The sequence below is a fragment of the Amphiura filiformis genome, chromosome 9 (genome assembly GCF_039555335.1).
Source record: "Amphiura filiformis chromosome 9, Afil_fr2py, whole genome shotgun sequence".
NCBI lineage: Eukaryota > Metazoa > Echinodermata > Ophiuroidea > Amphilepidida > Amphiuridae > Amphiura > Amphiura filiformis.
In genome coordinates, this window is record NC_092636.1 from 31,012,408 (window position 1) to 31,034,415 (window position 22,008).

Here is a 22,008-nt window from a genome sequence, read left to right on the forward strand (position 1 = left end):
TTGTCTATTTATATACTATAAACCAATATAGAGCAACATCTTATCACGTGTAGTTATGATATGGCAGTAGCAAAAACAGATCAATATTATGCATGGATATGCACAGAAGCTTTAGGCGACGAAAAAGATAACCCTGTTCGTCGGGGCCGTCCAACCCGGATTTTGCGTTTTTATTTTTTTAGCTTAGCTGTATGCAAGTAAAAACCACCCCTTTTTTGGCCGAAGTGGGGTGATGAAATTGTTTGAAAAATATATTAGCGGTTTGTTTTTTAGATATTTCAAGTTTATGGTGATTTCTTACATTATAGCCTCTTCCAAAAAAGTCCGTACGCCCGTAGAATATGGATTTTTTTCGTCGACTTATTTAATAGACATAGGATAAATGGGCTACGTGACAAATTAACCGGCAGATGCATCTTACAATGGGTATTTTTCGTATTACTTATAACGATACTTCCCGTTTTAATTTCCGTATCTCCTATATTGTTACTTGCCACGTTTTGTTGACTAGTCCCCTAACTAGGTCGAGAATATGCATGAAGCGGGGCTAAGCCTCTTTTGTGGAGATACGCCTACACTCTTAAAACTCCTAGGCCATTTTACCAGATTTTTAGGGAAATAATAAAATCTCACTAGAAACTGTAACCTGAATATAGACATAATTAGGTCAAATTTATCTCGAAAAACATAATGAGATGTTATTTCACTAGAGATCGGGTTAAGAAAGCGTTTTGGTTAAGGTTACCTGAAAGCAATTCCTTCTTTTGATGTAATGTCATCGACTACAGTAACCAAATCAATCGAGTAAATATACAATGAGATGCTCGTCATGACAAAATTAAGTGTCACGAAAACAATTTTGATCCTAAAGCAGCTATATGATTGTGATTTCAAGAGCTTTGAAAGCACTTTTCTCGTATTGAAAAAGCTATTTGAAATTAATGATTCCGGGTTTATTATCCAAATATTCTGCTAATTGTCCAAAAGCTAACAACTTTTCGAATGGTTTTTACCGACCAGCGTCACCATAATTCACAACCAAACTTGATTCGTAGCTGTATTTCAAGTGCTCTCAGGGCCGTGCCCCGAATTATCGTTGTGAGCTTCTTTCAGCCTATGCTCCCGGAAGCCTTCTTTCAGCCTATGGTCCCGGAAGAGAATTGAGATCTTCTTCCGATAAGACCCTGCTTTAGTCAGCCTAGTGCACATAGAGGATCTGGTTTAAATACCTTTTCTGTCTCTGGCCCAAGGGAATGGAACAAACTCCCTAAAGCCATCAGGGAGTCTCCATCAATTCCAGTTTTCAGGAAGAAACTGAAAACTCACCTTTTCAGTTAGCTTCTTTCTTGTTCCGCTGTGTTTCTTTTTTTCCATCCTTTCTCTCCTTGTTCAGCGCTTTGCTAAATTTTAAAGGTGCTTTATAAATACCTTCATGTATTGGTTTATCCAAAGTCACATACGGAGGTCAAAGATCACTTTTAAATTGGCATCTTAATTCCTTGGGTTTGTTTTTTTAGATCGTCGTGTTTTTATTTCTAGAACAATTTCAACAAATTCGAGCTCAAAGATGCAGCTAATGGCTGCTGATTCCAATTATGACATATCTGTCTTTGTTTAGGATATACAGGGGATGCACATAACTGGTACCTTCGTTTTTTGGATTACTGTAGTTGCAGCCCTCTATATCCAAGGTTCGGTATGTCGAAAATAAGGTTTGTTGTGTTGAATATTAAATAAGGTTAGCCATGTCGACTCCACCTTAAGCCTAAACCTAGCCCTAACCTTAGCTTATCTTATTTCATATTTGACATAACGAACCTTCGGACGGACACCCATTTAGGGATCAAATCCAAACTCGACCGGCGGTTGGCCGGCGGTTGAACCGCGTTTCATTGTTTAGAACAATAGAAACCGGCTCCAACCGGACGGAACCAGCCGGAACCGGCAGTCAACCGGCGGTCGAGTTTTGATTTGATCCCTTACCTTTCTGCTTGTCCTATCAGCACCAGATTAGGCCCGGTTCCAATTAATGTTCCAGTACCTCCGATGTTTGCTGCGTACGGCACAGATAGAATTATTCCTTTACATATGTAAACGTAGGAATGATCTTCTTCCTCTTCATCTCCATGATTTGAACAGGCAGCATTAGAACCCGCAATACTAGCTTCTGATTTAATGTGATTTATAGACTTGATAGACACGGCATCGGCTTCGTGATCGTGGCGGCTGCTTTTAAAATTGGGTGTCAACATCGAGGTGAGCATTGAGGGGTTGGTTGTGCTATTTGGTGTCGACGTCGATGGGTTAGGTGCATATATCTTTGGTGTCACAAAACTATATAATAAGAACATATCAATCAGAAAAATATCCTAAGTATGATAGCTGTTTAATATACATTAATAAGAAACATTCAAGCTGCTTATTCTGTTCTCGAAGTATATCATCCCTATAAATGATGTTTATGTGTGTTTTATGGATTATGTTCGTGGGTACACTTGCTATATACTTGTACTGAACGTGGACCTACATTTATTAATACACCACTTAAAAAGCATTAAACTGGGGAAAACTGAAAACATCAAAACGACAGCAAGTTGTTGTTGTTTTGTTTGTGATGTCTCATTTGTCTAAATAGCCCAAAATGTGTTGCCAAGGCGACAGTTTGAATGAATAAGATGTGGACTCAAAAGTTGCACCTAAACCCATCACTGATCACAGCGGGTCAACCTTGATCAGTAATGAAATGGTCCATTGACTTGAGTATTAGTGCAACTTTTGGATCTGCATCATTTTTCATGCAAGAAGTCATAATTGCTACAAAATTTGAGCTATCCAGACAAATGAGGTATCAAAGTTATTGCAGAACCAAAATGAGAATCGTTTTGCAATAACATCTTGACACGATTCTAAAATCATTTGATGGTGCTTTTTCATACAAAATGTTTTCATGCTCTTTGTATTATAACCCGACTTTAAAATGTTATTAACACGTTCTAAGCCAAAAATGAAATCATGCTGCATTTACAATGCGGGGCGCTGGATTTGATTTAATCAGAAAAGAAGCTCAGGCTTACTTGTTTTCTCTGTTGACATCTTCCATCTCGATAGTTTCTTGGTAAGTTGGCAAACTTTCTTTGTTATTGCCATTATTTTCGGTACTATCTGAAGTGACGACGTCATCGTCTACATTCTCTCCATTCTAGATTAAAACACAGACTCAAGATTAATATCATTTACCTTAACGAGTACGGTTCAAAATTAAGCCTCTAAGTATAGCAGCGTGTGGGTAAACTCCTTAATTACGGAATGTCCTTCTAATAACGTGCTAATGTGGAATTTATGGTTTTATTATATTTCAAAAGTTACAAACGTGTTAAATTTATATTTGTTTTCCATCATCAGAAGTTAAAGAAAAAGAAGAGGTTGGCATCGAAGAAGAAGACGACGACGACGACGTAGAAAAAGAACTAAAAGATGGCTCAGTTGTAGCAACAGAAGTCATGAGAATTAGAAGAAGCAGAATATCTATGCCCTGTTACACAGGCACAGATAACAAGACAAAGGAGGGAGAAGAGGAGAATGAAAACAAAAAGGAGAGCGAAAAAGAATGAAAGGAAATTGCTCCTTACAATTCCTTATTGGGTGAGACCTTTCCAATATCCCAATCTGTGTGAACTACTAAACATTTGCTGTGCAGATAGTCACTATTATTTCTATTTAAGCCTACCTCTTCATCCACGTCTGTCTCTTTAAGTTCATTAAGCACAGCCTGAGCTATAGGTATCATCATTGCTGTCGTTGCCGTATTACTCATCCACATTGATAGAAATGCTGTGGTAATCATGAATCCCAGCATTAACCTGGTAATAGGAAGTCAAGACAATACATCACATTAAAATGTACAGCAGACACTGCAAATACATTCACTGAGCTTGTGTAAACCGAATCGTTTCACTTTGTCCGTATTGGATAATAGTATACAAATATAGGCCCAAGGTGATCTCAAAACCATGACTATGCCCCTCGGCTACGCCTCGGGGCATAGTCATGGTTTTGAGATCACCTTGGGCCTATAATTTTAACCATGCCCCGAATAAAAAGCAGTCAATATTTGTTTTATATACCAAATCTTAAGATTCTTGTCATCTGTTTGGTTAAAAGCATCGATTTTGGGAAGAGAAATGAATAGTTTCAATGCGAACGGCACACAGATTACAATCTGCGATTTCTGCGTATTTATAGCGCGTGAAAACATTAACGCGTGCGTAATATCATTTTACGCTGGGAAAACACGCAGTTTGATCGTGACGCACGTGACCGGTCCATAGTTCATTTCCATGGACCGGTCCATAGTTCATTTTGCGGGCATAGTTAATTCAATGACTGCACTTTCAACCAATCAGATGACAGGAATCTATATATGAGGTATATAATGATTTATATTTCGGTTCTTGGTTTCTTTGTTATAAAATAACGACGGGTTCTCCGTCGTAAGTTTAGAGAGATTTGATTGATTGGTCAAATGTATGAAAAAACTCTTTTTGCATGTTGACAGTGAACGTCTATGTGTTTTCATTTTTGCAAAATTGGGAGATGATTATTTCAGTTAACTGGCTAGTTATCATGCAATCTGCCTAGAACCAAATGTGACGTGGTATATCGAAAGCAGACACTTTTGGGCAGGATCGTAAATGAAAAAATAGCCAAAAACCTGCCAGGGGTGATTTTTCAAAGCTACTCAATATTGTCAATAATGTTTTTAAAGGCCGATATCTCAATTTCCAATTTAATAATACCATAACTTACGAACTCAATATCTTCGCTTAGGAATGTCCGATTTCATTGTGGAAAACGGCGTTGTGGAGCAAAATATCTTTATATTTAAGATAATGTAAAAACCTCGAAATTGATAACCTGCCCAAAAGTGTCTGTTTTTGACATGACACGTCACAACTATGATTTTCAGAAATCATCCATGTGTAACAAGTCAATACTGAAAAGTCAGGCCTTTTCTCTCTCTCTCTCAATGTACAACTTATCTTTGAAACTTTTAAAGGGAATTTTATTTGATCACACATTTCTCACACAACCTCATCACCCGATATCTTACCATCTGGGTTTGGCGCCGACCATCAACAAAACAACCAAGGCAATTCTCTTGTGAAGATTCCAGTGTTCTACTGCAATCGCTACCATTAATCCGGCAAAGAATAACACGTTGATGTCTTTCATATATTGAGAACAAACAGTCGTTGAATCTACGATGCCAAACAACGGGAATAGTATAATTGGAAACATGGCTGTGGCGGCGAGTGGGATACATTCTGTGCACCAGTATACTGCCATTAGCACGATCGAATAGGCAGTATACCCAACCTGAAACAAATAAAAAAATTATAATTTTTTTAATGAATAAGTTAGTAAAAGTTGATCACCTAGGTATCTTTACTAATTTGGACCTGTTGAGTCCAAAAAAGGTGGAACAACTTTAATTTTTGAACCCTGTACAAATTGAAAATGGACCTTCGACCCTTTTTGGCACATAACTCCGCAACCACCGGTTATACATGAACAGAATTTATATTTTTGTGATTCTTACGACCAGACGGATATTTTGATATGCTGATGAATGAAATCGGAGCATGTTTAAGTTTTTACCCCTGTATAACCCTATGGGGTCATTTCTGGGGTCATTTTAAGGGTCATAGACTCAAAATAATGCTTGCTCGCCGCATTTTTTGATTCAGCAGGTCCAAATTGGCAAAGATACCTACAATGCTGGCCATAAGTGTTGGGACGGTTTGATAGGGTAATGTAAATAAGCCCCCCCACTCCCCCGATCAATGTTGAATTCGACTTTTTGGTCACACGAGCTTTGTGGCACCCAACATTGATTGGTGGGGAAGGGGGAGGGTTGGGGTGTTAGGAAAGTGTTTAGGCTTGACACCAAAGAAACCTCCACTTTATCACGTTAATAATAACGGAAATAAGGTCATACTATAGTGTACGTTTTCCATAAGTGTCCCAACACATTTTGGCCATGGTTGTATTTGAAAAGTTGAAAAAAAATCATCTAATTTCAGTTTTTTGCTTATAACTCAAAAAGTAAATATGATATTGACACCAAATTTGGAGCAGTTAGAGATCTTATCATGTGGCTTTACAAAAAAAAATTGGATGGCTACATTTGAAATTTAGGGACTGGTCACTTAAAATGTCTTAAAACGATATTTTGGCCCTGTCTAAGTTCACTATTCGTCACTTTAACTGTCAAAAACGTGGGTTTTAAAATGAAAAATTATTGTTTCCACCAATTAAAATGTTACATTACAGCTATAGAAGAAAATAAAAGTTATCACAACATCTCGTGATCAAAAAAGAAATAAAGGAATCGAACCCATGCACACTTGTTTTCCCAATTTACCGCAGTCTACCACAAATGAAGCAACAAATGAAGCAACGGAGTAAATCAACTTGTTAGCATTAATTTCGATTACATACAATAATGGATGAAAAAGTACTGTGTGTTAGCTCAGTTGACACTCTGCTTTTATTTGTGATGTTATTTATGAAAATAAGAATCCTACATATTTTCATTTCAACAGAAAAGTGAGAAATTGGTAATTTTAATAAGAAAGCAACCCCCCCCCCCCAAATTATTTTTTTTTTTTAAATCGTTAGGAATCGAACTCAGACTTTTTGAGCATAAGACAGACGCCTTATCAAGTGAGCTAATAGGTTCAAGTAACATTACGAAGTATTTTGGGGCATAAAAGCTATTGCGAAGTTAATAAAAGTGTTTAAACTAACCCGCTGCTTTTAGGACATGAAAATTGTCTTATTGGCTATAGAAGAACGGTATTCCAGGCCTTTTTGAAGAAAATATATTCTAAAAGTGTAAGAAAGTCTAAAACCCACGGTATGCACTCGTAATCTAAATAAAGAGATAGTAGTGATTCTCTTTTATTATAGCCGGCATACCGTGACCCGAAATCACCTTCCGTGTACAAATGTCAATGAAGAATCGAATTATTGAACGGTTCACTGAGGCATTGTATTATCTAAATGACCTATGCCGTGCATTAGGGTTTCAGCTTTGCGCATAATGGTATACGCGAGTTATAAATATGTTTAATAAGGAAATAAATACAATTATTAGGTCTTGATGATGCTGCTGCTGCTGCTGCTGATGATGATGATGATGGTGGTGATAATCATCATCATCATCATCATCATCATTATCATCATCATCATAATCATCATCATTGGATCCAAAAGGTGTGCCTATGCCTGTAATAGACTAGTCGAATTTCTAGGAAAGGGGCATAAGCCATCAAGGTGCATTTTTGTTTAAAGTGGTATCTATGAAAAGTCAGTTTGGGTATGCTGAGTTCATGAATCACGGATACCAAAAATAATTTATATGCTTTGACCTGCTAATTTGCATCAAACAAAATGACTACCAAAGTTATCAGAGGTTTAAATATTAATTTGATGATTTTGGCGGTTATTTTGTTTTTTATGCAAATTATAATGTCAAAACATTACAATTGTTGATGGTATCCACGTTTGTTGGATTCAGCCTACCCCAATCATGCCAATTGACTTTAAAAAACATAGAGACTGTTTTTAACTTTAAAACAACGCACCTAAGACTTCTATTACTCAGCAGAAAGTCGACTAGTCTAATAGGATATGAAGGTGAATAGTCAATGATGTTTGCTATCTTCTGAAGATGATGAAATTCTAATTTAGAAATTATGTATAATATTATGATAATTACTTTTTTATGTGCTATGTTATTTTTTATATTAATAGAACGACGAATATAATATGATGAAGGATATTGTAAAATAATAACAAAAAGAAAAGAAAAAAGATATATAAATAAATTCAGGGCTCGAACCCGTGTCCACTGTGCCTGTGGCAGATGCCGTATCCATTGCACCACAGAGCTGTATTACTTTAACAGGCTTAAACTGTAATATAATGCTATTCAAGATGCATGTATATAAATATACGCTCTACGGACGATAAACAGTCAAACAAATCACACTTTTACGGCATTTGTTTCATTAACTGAATATTTATCATTTGTGCTCCACATATATTTCAGTTTTGGGCCGGGGTAAAATGATTTTGGGACAAAAACGAACGATATACATGTTTGTAAAAAGAAAAAAGAAAGTAATATTATATTAAAATTCTTTACTCTTTAAAGACGTGTGTACCGTCCGATTTTGTCCCGTAGTCATTTATCCCGGACAAAAACTGAACTAAATGTGAGCACAATGTCAACCAACACCTGCTATATGATAAATATTCAGTTAATGAAACAAGTGCCGTAAAAATATATTTTTTTGGACTGTATATCGTGTGTAGAGCGTATATTTATATACATGCATGTTGAATAGCATTATATTATAGTTTAAGCCTGTTGAAGTTACACAGCTCTGTGGCGCAATGGATACGGCATCTGCCACAGGCGCAGTGGACAAGGGTTCGAGCCCCTGAATTTATTTAGATTTCTTTTTCTTTTCTTTTTTTTTATTATTTTACAATATCCTTCATCATATTATATTCGTCGTTCTATTAATTTTTGCCAATGTCCGTCCTTCTTTTTTTCTGTATGTCTACCTATATTTTACTTTCTATACTTACTATAAGTTTCTTTGAAAGCGCTTTAATAAATTTCAGTCATAAAATGTAATTTAAGCCTACTCCTGCCGACTATGATTATATTTACACGATATACTCGTTGCAAATACCACATACGTTTTTGATGCAAACGATGAAAATGATTAAAGTTTTTGTTTTTTGTCTAAAAATTAGCTTTTTTTTTAATTTTAAGTATTTTTTTCCCAAAATCACTCTTTTAAAAGACTTCAATCAATTCCTGTCAACAAATATCATGTATTTCTGGCGATTAAATCACTACTCTTTCAAAATAAAACGTCATTTTACGCAAAATACGTAGTTGGCATAGGCTAATAATGTTCAGAACGCACTGTAAAATACATGATATTGCGTATAAAACGTGACCGTATCCCTAAATCACATGAGGAAAATGCAATAATTTTTATGTAAGTGAAAAGATAAATAGTTTCTCCGTTTTCATGTAAAATTTGATGAAAATCCAAGCTATGGTTGAGGAGATATGGGCCAAAACACACATTTTAAAATTTGATTTTTTGTACCTTAGAGACAATGCTGGCCATAAGTGTTGGGACGGTTTGATAGGGTAATGTAAATAAGCCCCCCCCCCCCCCCCTCCCCCGATCAATGTTGAATTCGACTTTTTTGGTCACACGAGCTTTGTGGCACCCAACATTGATTGGTGGGGAAGGGGAGGGTTGAGGTGTTAGGAAAGTGTTTAGGCTTGACACCAAAGAAACCTCCACTTTATCACGTTAATAATAACGGAAATAAGGTCATACTATAGTGTACGTTTTCCATAAGTGTCCCAACACATTTTGGCCATGGTTGTATTTGAAAAGTTGAAAAAAATCATCTAATTTCAGTTTTTTGCTTATAACTCAAAAAGTAAATATGATATTGACACCAAATTTGGAGCAGTTAGAGATCTTATCATGTGGCTTTACAAAAAAAAAATTTGGATGGCTACATTTGAAATTTAGGGACTGGTCACTTAAAATGTCTTAAAACGATATTTTGGCCCTGTCTAAGTTCACTATTCGTCACTTTAACTGTCAAAAACGTGGGTTTTAAAATGGAAAATTATTGTTTCCACCAATTAAAATGTTACATTACAGCTATAGAAGAAAATAAAAGTTATCACAACATCTCGTGATCAAAAAAGAAATAAAGGAATCGAACCCATGCACACTTGTTTTCCCAATTTACCGCAGTCTACCACAAATGAAGCAACAAATGAAGCAACGGAGTAAATCAACTTGTTAGCATTAATTTCGATTACATACAATAATGGATGAAAAAGTACTGTGTGTTAGCTCAGTTGACACTCTGCTTTTATTTGTGATGTTATTTATGAAAATAAGAATCCTACATATTTTCATTTCAACAGAAAAGTGAGAAATTGGTAATTTTAATAAGAAAGCAAACCCCCCCAAAAAATTATTTTTTTTAAATCGTTAGAATCGAACTCAGACTTTTTGAGCATAAGACAGACGCCTTATCAAGTGAGCTAATAGGTTCAAGTAACATTACGAAGTATTTTGGGGCATAAAAGCTATTGCGAAGTTAATAAAAGTGTTTAAACTAACCCGCTGCTTTTAGGACATGAAAATTGTCTTATTGGCTATAGAAGAACGGTATTCCAGGCCTTTTGAAGAAAATATATTCTAAAAGTGTAAGAAAGTCTAAAACCCACGGTATGCACTCGTAATCTAAATAAAGAGATAGTAGTGATTCTCTTTTATTATAGCCGGCATACCGTGACCCGAAATCACCTTCCGTGTACAAATGTCAATGAAGAATCGAATTATTGAACGGTTCACTGAGGCATTGTATTATCTAAATGACCTATGCCGTGCATTAGGGTTTCAGCTTTGCGCATAATGGTATACGCGAGTTATAAATATGTTTAATAAGGAAATGAATACAATTATTAGGTCTTGATGATGCTGCTGCTGCTGCTGCTGATGATGATGATGGTGGTGATAATCATCATCATCATCATCATCATCATTATCATCATCATCATAATCATCATCATTGGATCCAAAAGGTGTGCCTATGCCTGTAATAGACTAGTCGAATTTCTAGGAAAGGGCATAAGCCATCAAGGTGCATTTTTTGTTTAAAGTGGTATCTATGAAAAGTCAGTTTGGGTATGCTGAGTTCATGAATCACGGATACCAAAAATAATTTATATGCTTTGACCTGCTAATTTGCATCAAACAAAATGACTACCAAAGTTATCAGAGGTTTAAATATTAATTTGATGATTTTGGCGGTTATTTTGTTTTTATGCAAATTATAATGTCAAAACATTACAATTGTTGATGGTATCCACGTTTGTTGGATTCAGCCTACCCCAATCATGCCAATTGACTTTAAAAAACATAGAGACTGTTTTTAACTTTAAACAACGCACCTAAGACTTCTATTACTCAGCAGAAAGTCGACTAGTCTAATAGGATATGAAGGTGAATAGTCAATGATGTTTGCTATCTTCTGAAGATGATGAAATTCTAATTTAGAAATTATGTATAATATTATGATAATTACTTTTTTATGTGCTATGTTATTTTTTATATTAATAGAACGACGAATATAATATGATGAAGGATATTGTAAAATAATAACAAAAAAAAAGAAAAAGATATATAAATAAATTCAGGGCTCGAACCCGTGTCCACTGTGCCTGTGGCAGATGCCGTATCCATTGCACCACAGAGCTGTATTACTTTAACAGGCTTAAACTGTAATATAATGCTATTCAAGATGCATGTATATAAATATACGCTCTACGGACGATAAACAGTCAAACAAATCACACTTTTACGGCATTTGTTTCATTAACTGAATATTTATCATATAGCAGGTGTTGGCTGACATTTGTGCTCCACATATATTTCAGTTTCAGTTTGGGCCGGGGTAAAATGATTTTGGGACAAAAACGAACGATATACACGTTTGTAAAAAGAAAAAGAAAAGTAATATTATATTAAAATTCTTTACTCTTTAAAGACGTGTGTACCGTTCGATTTTGTCCCGTAGTCATTTAGCCCGGACAAAAACTGAACTAAATGTGGAGCACAATGTCAGCCAACACCTGCTATATGATAAATATTCAGTTAATGAAACAAGTGCCGTAAAAATATATTTTTTTGGACTGTATATCGTGTGTAGAGCGTATATTTATATACATGCATGTTGAATAGCATTATATTATAGTTTAAGCCTGTTGAAGTTACACAGCTCTGTGGCGCAATGGATACGGCATCTGCCACAGGCGCAGTGGACAAGGGTTCGAGCCCCTGAATTTATTTAGATTTCTTTTTCTTTTCTTTTTCTTTATTATTTTACATCCTTCATCATATTATATTCGTCGTTCTATTAATTTTTGCCAATGTCCGTCCTTTTTTTTCTGTATGTCTACCTATATTTTACTTTCTATACTTACTATAAGTTTCTTTGAAAGCGCTTTAATAAATTTCAGTCATAAAATGTAATTTAAGCCTACTCCTGCCGACTATGATTATATTTACACGATATACTCGTTGCAAATACCACATACGTTTTTGATGCAAACGATGAAAATGATTAAAGTTTTTTGTTTTTTTGTCTAAAAATTAGCTTTTTTTTTAAATTTTAAGTATTTTTTTCCCAAAATCACTCTTTTAAAAGACTTCAATCAATTCCTGTCAACAAATATCATGTATTTCTGGCGATTAAATCACTACTCTTTCAAAATAAAACGTCATTTTACGCAAAATACGTAGTTGGCATAGGCTAATAATGTTCAGAACGCACTGTAAAATACATGATATTGCGTATAAAACGTGACCGTATCCCTAAATCACATGAGGAAAATGCAATAATTTTTATGTAAGTGAAAAGATAAATAGTTTCTCCGTTTTCATGTAAAATTTGATGAAAATCCAAGCTATGGTTGAGGAGATATGGGCCAAAACACACATTTTAAAATTTGATTTTTTTTTTTTAGAGACATGTATTTGAAAAGTTGAAAAAAAAATCATCTAATTTCAGTTTTTTGCTTATAACTCAAAAAGTAAATATGATATTGACACCAAATTTGGAGCAGTTAGAGATCTTATCATGTGGCTTTACCAAAAAAAATTTGGATGGCTACATTTAGGGACTGGTCACTTAAAATGTCTTAAAACGATATTTTGGCCCTGTCTAAGTTCACTATTCGTCACTTTAACTGTCAAAAACTTGGGTTTTAAAATGGAAAATTATTGTTTCCACCAATTAAAATGTTACATTACAGCTATAGAAGAAAATAAAAGTTATCACAACATCTCGTGATCAAAAAAGAAATAAAGGAATCGAACCCATGCACACTTGTTTTCCCAATTTACCGCAGTCTACCACAAATGAAGCAACAAATGAAGCAACGGAGTAAATCAACTTGTTAGCATTAATTTCGATTACATACAATAATGGATGAAAAAGTACTGTGTGTTAGCTCAGTTGACACTCTGCTTTTATTTGTGATGTTATTTATGAAAATAAGAATCCTACATATTTTCATTTCAACAGAAAAGTGAGAAATTGGTAATTTTAATAAGAAAGCAACCCCCCCCAAAAAAAATTTTTTTTTTAAATCGTTAGGAATCGAACTCAGACTTTTTGAGCATAAGACAGACGCCTTATCAAGTGAGCTAATAGGTTCAAGTAACATTACGAAGTATTTTGGGGCATAAAAGCTATTGCGAAGTTAATAAAAGTGTTTAAACTAACCCGCTGCTTTTAGGACATGAACATTGTCTTATTGGCTATAGAAGAACGGTATTCCAGGCCTTTTTGAAGAAAATATATTCTAAAAGTGTAAGAAAGTCTAAAACCCACGGTATGCACTCGTAATCTAAATAAAGAGATAGTAGTGATTCTCTTTTATTAAAGTTTTTTGTTTTTTTTGTCTAAAAATTAGCTTTTTTTTAAATTTTAAGTATTTTTTTCCCAAAATCACTCTTTTAAAAGACTTCAATCAATTCCTGTCAACAAATATCATGTATTTCTGGCGATTAAATCACTACTCTTTCAAAATAAAACGTCATTTTACGCAAAATACGTAGTTGGCATAGGCTAATAATGTTCAGAACGCACTGTAAAATACATGATATTGCGTATAAAACGTGACCGTATCCCTAAATCACATGAGGAAAATGCAATAATTTTTATGTAAGTGAAAAGATAAATAGTTTCTCCGTTTTCATGTAAAATTTGATGAAAATCCAAGCTATGGTTGAGGAGATATGGGCCAAAACACACATTTTAAAATTTGATTTTTTGTACCTTAGAGACATGTATTTGAAAAGTTGAAAAAAAAATCATCTAATTTCAGTTTTTTGCTTATAACTCAAAAAGTAAATATGATATTGACACCAAATTTGGAGCAGTTAGAGATCTTATCATGTGGCTTTACCAAAAAAATTTGGATGGCTACATTTGAAATTTAGGGACTGGTCACTTAAAATGTCTTAAAACGATATTTTGGCCCTGTCTAAGTTCACTATTCGTCACTTTAACTGTCAAAAACTTGGGTTTTAAAATGGAAAATTATTGTTTCCACCAATTAAAATGTTACATTACAGCTATAGAAGAAAATAAAAGTTATCACAACATCTCGTGATCAAAAAAGAAATAAAGGAATCGAACCCATGCACACTTGTTTTCCCAATTTACCGCAGTCTACCACAAATGAAGCAACAAATGAAGCAACGGAGTAAATCAACTTGTTAGCATTAATTTCGATTACATACAATAATGGATGAAAAAAAGTACTGTGTGTTAGCTCAGTTGACACTCTGCTTTTATTTGTGATGTTATTTATGAAAATAAGAATCCTACATATTTTCATTTCAACAGAAAAGTGAGAAATTGGTAATTTTAATAAGAAAGCAACCCCCCCCCCCCAAAAAAAAATTTTTTTTTTTAAATCGTTAGGAATCGAACTCAGACTTTTGAGCATAAGACAGACGCCTTATCAAGTGAGCTAATAGGTTCAAGTAACATTACGAAGTATTTTGGGGCATAAAAGCTATTGCGAAGTTAATAAAAGTGTTTAAACTAACCCGCTGCTTTTAGGACATGAACATTGTCTTATTGGCTATAGAAGAACGGTATTCCAGGCCTTTTTGAAGAAAATATATTCTAAAAGTGTAAGAAAGTCTAAAACCCACGGTATGCACTCGTAATCTAAATAAAGAGATAGTAGTGATTCTCTTTTATTATAGCCGGCATACCGTGACCCGAAATCACCTTCCGTGTACAAATGTCAATGAAGAATCGAATTATTGAACGGTTCACTGAGGCATTGTATTATCTAAATGACCTATGCCGTGCATTAGGGTTTCAGCTTTGCGCATAATGGTATACGCGAGTTATAAATATGTTTAATAAGGAAATAAATACAATTATTAGGTCTTGATGATGCTGCTGCTGCTGCTGATGATGATGATGATGGTGGTGATAATCATCATCATCATCATCATCATCATTATCATCATCATCATAATCATCATCATTGGATCCAAAAGGTGTGCCTATGCCTGTAATAGACTAGTCGAATTTCTAGGAAAGGGCATAAGCCATCAAGGTGCATTTTTGTTTAAAGTGGTATCTATGAAAAGTCAGTTTGGGTATGCTGAGTTCATGAATCACGGATACCAAAAATAATTTATATGCTTTGACCTGCTAATTTGCATCAAACAAAATGACTACCAAAGTTATCAGAGTTTTAAATATTAATTTGATGATTTTGGCGGTTATTTTGTTTTTATGCAAATTATAATGTCAAAACATTACAATTGTTGATGGTATCCACGTTTGTTGGATTCAGCCTACCCCAATCATGCCAATTGACTTTAAAAAACATAGAGACTGTTTTTAACTTTAAAACAACGCACCTAAGACTTCTATTACTCAGCAGAAAGTCGACTAGTCTAATAGGATATGAAGGTGAATAGTCAATGATGTTTGCTATCTTCTGAAGATGATGAAATTCTAATTTAGAAATTATGTATAATATTATGATAATTACTTTTTTATGTGCTATGTTATTTTTTATATTAATAGAACGACGAATATAATATGATGAAGGATATTGTAAAATAATAACAAAAAAGAAAAGAAAAAGATATATAAATAAATTCAGGGGCTCGAACCCGTGTCCACTGTGCCTGTGGCAGATGCCGTATCCATTGCACCACAGAGCTGTATTACTTTAACAGGCTTAAACTGTAATATAATGCTATTCAAGATGCATGTATATAAATATACGCTCTACGGACGATAAACAGTCAAACAAATCACACTTTTACGGCATTTGTTTCATTAACTGAATATTTATCATATAGCAGGTGTTGGCTGACATTTGTGCTCCACATATATTTCAGTTTTGGGCCGGGGTAAAATGATTTTGGGACAAAAACGAACGATATACACGTTTGTAAAAAGAAAAAAGAAAGTAATATTATATTAAAATTCTTTACTCTTTAAAGACGTGTGTACCGTCCGATTTTGTCCCGTAGTCATTTATCCCGGACAAAAACTGAACTAAATGTGGAGCACAATGTCAGCCAACACCTGCTATATGATAAATATTCAGTTAATGAAACAAGTGCCGTAAAAATATATTTTTTTGGACTGTATATCGTGTGTAGAGCGTATATTTATATACATGCATGTTGAATAGCATTATATTATAGTTTAAGCCTGTTGAAGTTACACAGCTCTGTGGCGCAATGGATACGGCATCTGCCACAGGCGCAGTGGACAAGGGTTCGAGCCCCTGAATTTATTTAGATTTCTTTTTCTTTTTTTTTGTTATTATTTTACAATATCCTTCATCATATTATATTCGTTCTATTAATTTTGCCAATGTCCGTCCTTTTTTTTCTGTATGTCTACCTATATTTTACTTTCTATACTTACTATAAGTTTCTTTGAAAGCGCTTTAATAAATTTCAGTCATAAAATGTAATTTAAGCCTACTCCTGCCGACTATGATTATATTTACACGATATACTCGTTGCAAATACCACATACGTTTTTGATGCAAACGATGAAAATGATTAAAGTTTTTGTTTTTTTTGTCTAAAAATTAGCTTTTTTTTAATTTTAAGTATTTTTTTCCCAAAATCACTCTTTTAAAAGACTTCAATCAATTCCTGTCAACAAATATCATGTATTTCTGGCGATTAAATCACTACTCTTTCAAAATAAAACGTCATTTTACGCAAAATACGTAGTTGGCATAGGCTAATAATGTTCAGAACGCACTGTAAAATACATGATATTGCGTATAAAACGTGACCGTATCCCTAAATCACATGAGGAAAATGCAATAATTTTTATGTAAGTGAAAAGATAAATAGTTTCTCCGTTTTCATGTAAAATTTGATGAAAATCCAAGCTATGGTTGAGGAGATATGGGCCAAAACACACATTTTAAAATTTGATTTTTGTACCTTAGAGACAATGCTGGCCATAAGTGTTGGGACGGTTTGATAGGGTAATGTAAATAGCCCCCCCCTCCCCGATCAATGTTGAATTCGACTTTTTTGGCCACACGAGCTTTGTGGCACCCAACATTGATTGGTGGGGAAGGGGAGGGTTGAGGTGTGTTAGGAAAGTGTTTAGGCTTGACACCAAAGAAACCTCCACTTTATCACGTTAATAATAACGGAAATAAGGTCATACTATAGTGTACGTTTTCCATAAGTGTCCCAACACATTTTGGCCATGGTTGTATTTGAAAAGTTGAAAAAAAATCATCTAATTTCAGTTTTTTGCTTATAACTCAAAAAGTAAATATGATATTGACACCAAATTTGGAGCAGTTAGAGATCTTATCATGTGGCTTTAAAAAAAAAAAAAAAATTTGGATGGCTACATTTGAAATTTAGGGACTGGTCACTTAAAATGTCTTAAAACGATATTTTGGCCCTGTCTAAGTTCACTATTCGTCACTTTAACTGTCAAAAACGTGGGTTTTAAAATGGAAAATTATTGTTTCCACCAATTAAAATGTTACATTACAGCTATAGAAGAAAATAAAAGTTATCACAACATCTCGTGATCAAAAAAGAAATAAAGGAATCGAACCCATGCACACTTGTTTTCCCAATTTACCGCAGTCTACCACAAATGAAGCAACAAATGAAGCAACGGAGTAAATCAACTTGTTAGCATTAATTTCGATTACATACAATAATGGATGAAAAAGTACTGTGTGTTAGCTCAGTTGACACTCTGCTTTTATTTGTGATGTTATTTATGAAAATAAGAATCCTACATATTTTCATTTCAACAGAAAAGTGAGAAATTGGTAATTTTAATAAGAAAGCAAACCCCCCCCCCAAAAAATTATTTTTTTTAAATCGTTAGGAATCGAACTCAGACTTTTTGAGCATAAGACAGACGCCTTATCAAGTGAGCTAATAGGTTCAAGTAACATTACGAAGTATTTTGGGGCATAAAAGCTATTGCGAAGTTAATAAAAGTGTTTAAACTAACCCGCTGCTTTTAGGACATGAAAATTGTCTTATTGGCTATAGAAGAACGGTATTCCAGGCCTTTTTGAAGAAAATATATTCTAAAAGTGTAAGAAAGTCTAAAACCCACGGTATGCACTCGTAATCTAAATAAAGAGATAGTAGTGATTCTCTTTTATTATAGCCGGCATACCGTGACCCGAAATCACCTTCCGTGTACAAATGTCAATGAAGAATCGAATTATTGAACGGTTCACTGAGGCATTGTATTATCTAAATGACCTATGCCGTGCATTAGGGTTTCAGCTTTGCGCATAATGGTATACGCGAGTTATAAATATGTTTAATAAGGAAATGAATACAATTATTAGGTCTTGATGATGCTGCTGCTGCTGCTGATGATGATGATGGTGGTGATAATCATCATCATCATCATCATCATCATCATCATCATCATTATCATCATCATCATAATCATCATCATTGGATCCAAAAGGTGTGCCTATGCCTGTAATAGACTAGTCGAATTTCTAGGAAAGGGGCATAAGCCATCAAGGTGCATTTTTTGTTTAAAGTGGTATCTATGAAAAGTCAGTTTGGGTATGCTGAGTTCATGAATCACGGATACCAAAAATAATTTATATGCTTTGACCTGCTAATTTGCATCAAACAAAATGACTACCAAAGTTATCAGAGGTTTAAATATTAATTTGATGATTTTGGCGGTTATTTTGTTTTTATGCAAATTATAATGTCAAAACATTACAATTGTTGATGGTATCCACGTTTGTTGGATTCAGCCTACCCCAATCATGCCAATTGACTTTAAAAAAACATAGAGACTGTTTTTAACTTTAAAACAACGCACCTAAGACTTCTATTACTCAGCAGAAAGTCGACTAGTCTAATAGGATATGAAGGTGAATAGTCAATGATGTTTGCTATCTTCTGAAGATGATGAAATTCTAATTTAGAAATTATGTATAATATTATGATAATTACTTTTTTATGTGCTATGTTATTTTTTATATTAATAGAACGACGAATATAATATGATGAAGGATATTGTAAAATAACAACAAAAAAGAAACGAAAAGATATATAAATAAATTCAGGGGCTCGAACCCGTGTCCACTGTGCCTGTGGCAGATGCCGTATCCATTGCACCACAGAGCTGTATTACTTTAACAGGCTTAAACTGTAATATAATGCTATTCAAGATGCATGTATATAAATATACGCTCTACGGACGATAAACAGTCAAACAAATCACACTTTTACGGCATTTGTTTCATTAACTGAATATTTATCATATAGCAGGTGTTGGCTGACATTTGTGCTCCACATATATTTCAGTTTTGGGCCGGGGTAAAATGATTTTGGAAACAAAAACGAACGATATACACGTTTGTAAAAAGAAAAAAGAAAGTAATATTATATTAAAATTCTTTACTCTTTAAAGACGTGTGTACCGTCCGATTTTGTCCCGTAGTCATTTATCCCGGACAAAAACTGAACTAAATGTGGAGCACAATGTCAGCCAACACCTGCTATATGATAAATATTCAGTTAATGAAACAAGTGCCGTAAAAATATATTTTTTTGGACTGTATATCGTGTGTAGAGCGTATATTTATATACATGCATGTTGAATAGCATTATATTATAGTTTAAGCCTGTTAGTTACACAGCTCTGTGGCGCAATGGATACGGCATCTGCCACAGGCGCAGTGGACAAGGGTTCGAGCCCCTGAATTTATTTAGATTTCTTTTTCTTTTCTTTTTTGTTATTATTTTACAATATCCTTCATCATATTATATTCGTCGTTCTATTAATTTTGCCAATGTCCGTCCTTTTTTTTCTGTATGTCTACCTATATTTTACTTTCTATACTTACTATAAGTTTCTTTGAAAGCGCTTTAATAAATTTCAGTCATAAAATGTAATTTAAGCCTACTCCTGCCGACTATGATTATATTTACACGATATACTCGTTGCAAATACCACATACGTTTTTGATGCAAACGATGAAAATGATTAAAGTTTTTTGTTTTTTTGTCTAAAAATTAGCTTTTTTTTTAAATTTTAAGTATTTTTTTCCCAAAATCACTCTTTTAAAAGACTTCAATCAATTCCTGTCAACAAATATCATGTATTTCTGGCGATTAAATCACTACTCTTTCAAAATAAAACGTCATTTTACGCAAAATACGTAGTTGGCATAGGCTAATAATGTTCAGAACGCACTGTAAAATACATGATATTGCGTATAAAACGTGACCGTATCCCTAAATCACATGAGGAAAATGCAATAATTTTATGTAAGTGAAAAGATAAATAGTTTCTCCGTTTTCATGTAAAATTTGATGAAAATCCAAGCTATGGTTGAGGAGATATGGGCCAAAACACACATTTTAAAATTTGATTTTTGTACCTTAGAGACATGTATTTGAAAAGTTGAAAAAAAATCATCTAATTTCAGTTTTTTGCTTATAACTCAAAAAAGTAAATATGATATTGACACCAAATTTGGAGCAGTTAGAGATCTTATCATGTGGCTTTACCAAAAAAAATTTGGATGGCTACATTTAGGGACTGGTCACTTAAAATGTCTTAAAACGATATTTTGGCCCTGTCTAAGTTCACTATTCGTCACTTTAACTGTCAAAACTTGGGTTTTAAAATGGAAAATTATTGTTTCCACCAATTAAAATGTTACATTACAGCTATAGAAGAAAATAAAAGTTATCACAACATCTCGTGATCAAAAAGAAATAAAGGAATCGAACCCATGCACACTTGTTTTCCCAATTTACCGCAGTCTACCACAAATGAAGCAACAAATGAAGCAACGGAGTAAATCAACTTGTTAGCATTAATTTCGATTACATACAATAATGGATGAAAAAGTACTGTGTGTTAGCTCAGTTGACACTCTGCTTTTATTTGTGATGTTATTTATGAAAATAAGAATCCTACATATTTTCATTTCAACAGAAAAGTGAGAAATTGGTAATTTTAATAAGAAAGCAACCCCTCCCCCCCCCCCAAAAAAAAAATTTTTTTTTAAATCGTTAGGAATCGAACTCAGACTTTTTGAGCATAAGACAGACGCCTTATCAAGTGAGCTAATAGGTTCAAGTAACATTACGAAGTATTTTGGGGCATAAAAGCTATTGCGAAGTTAATAAAAGTGTTTAAACTAACCCGCTGCTTTTAGGACATGAACATTGTCTTATTGGCTATAGAAGAACGGTATTCCAGGCCTTTTTGAAGAAAATATATTCTAAAAGTGTAAGAAAGTCTAAAACCCACGGTATGCACTCGTAATCTAAATAAAGAGATAGTAGTGATTCTCTTTTATTAAAGTTTTTTGTTTTTTTGTCTAAAAATTAGCTTTTTTTTAAATTTTAAGTATTTTTTTCCCAAAATCACTCTTTTAAAAGACTTCAATCAATTCCTGTCAACAAATATCATGTATTTCTGGCGATTAAATCACTACTCTTTCAAAATAAAACGTCATTTTACGCAAAATACGTAGTTGGCATAGGCTAATAATGTTCAGAACGCACTGTAAAATACATGATATTGCGTATAAAACGTGACCGTATCCCTAAATCACATGAGGAAAATGCAATAATTTTTATGTAAGTGAAAAGATAAATAGTTTCTCCGTTTTCATGTAAAATTTGATGAAAATCCAAGCTATGGTTGAGGAGATATGGGCCAAAACACACATTTTAAAATTTGATTTTTGTACCTTAGAGACATGTATTTGAAAAGTTGAAAAAAAAATCATCTAATTTCAGTTTTTTTTTTTAACTCAAAAAGTAAATA

The 22,008-nt window shown here is 33.9% G+C and overlaps 1 protein-coding gene across 1 annotated transcript in view; it reads right to left on the bottom strand.

Annotated features, from left to right (window-relative positions):
* Positions 1–22,008, bottom strand: part of LOC140160858 (Na(+)/citrate cotransporter-like) — a 93,757-nt gene that overhangs the window by 14,547 nt on the left and 57,202 nt on the right. Inside the window, exons 2-5 of the mRNA XM_072184181.1 lie at positions 5,111–5,376; positions 3,728–3,860; positions 3,075–3,199; positions 1,984–2,334 (exon numbers count right to left, since the gene is read on the bottom strand). Coding sequence (XP_072040282.1) covers positions 1,984–2,334; positions 3,075–3,199; positions 3,728–3,860; positions 5,111–5,376 — 875 coding nt within the window. The remainder of the gene's footprint in view (positions 1–1,983; positions 2,335–3,074; positions 3,200–3,727; positions 3,861–5,110; positions 5,377–22,008) is intronic.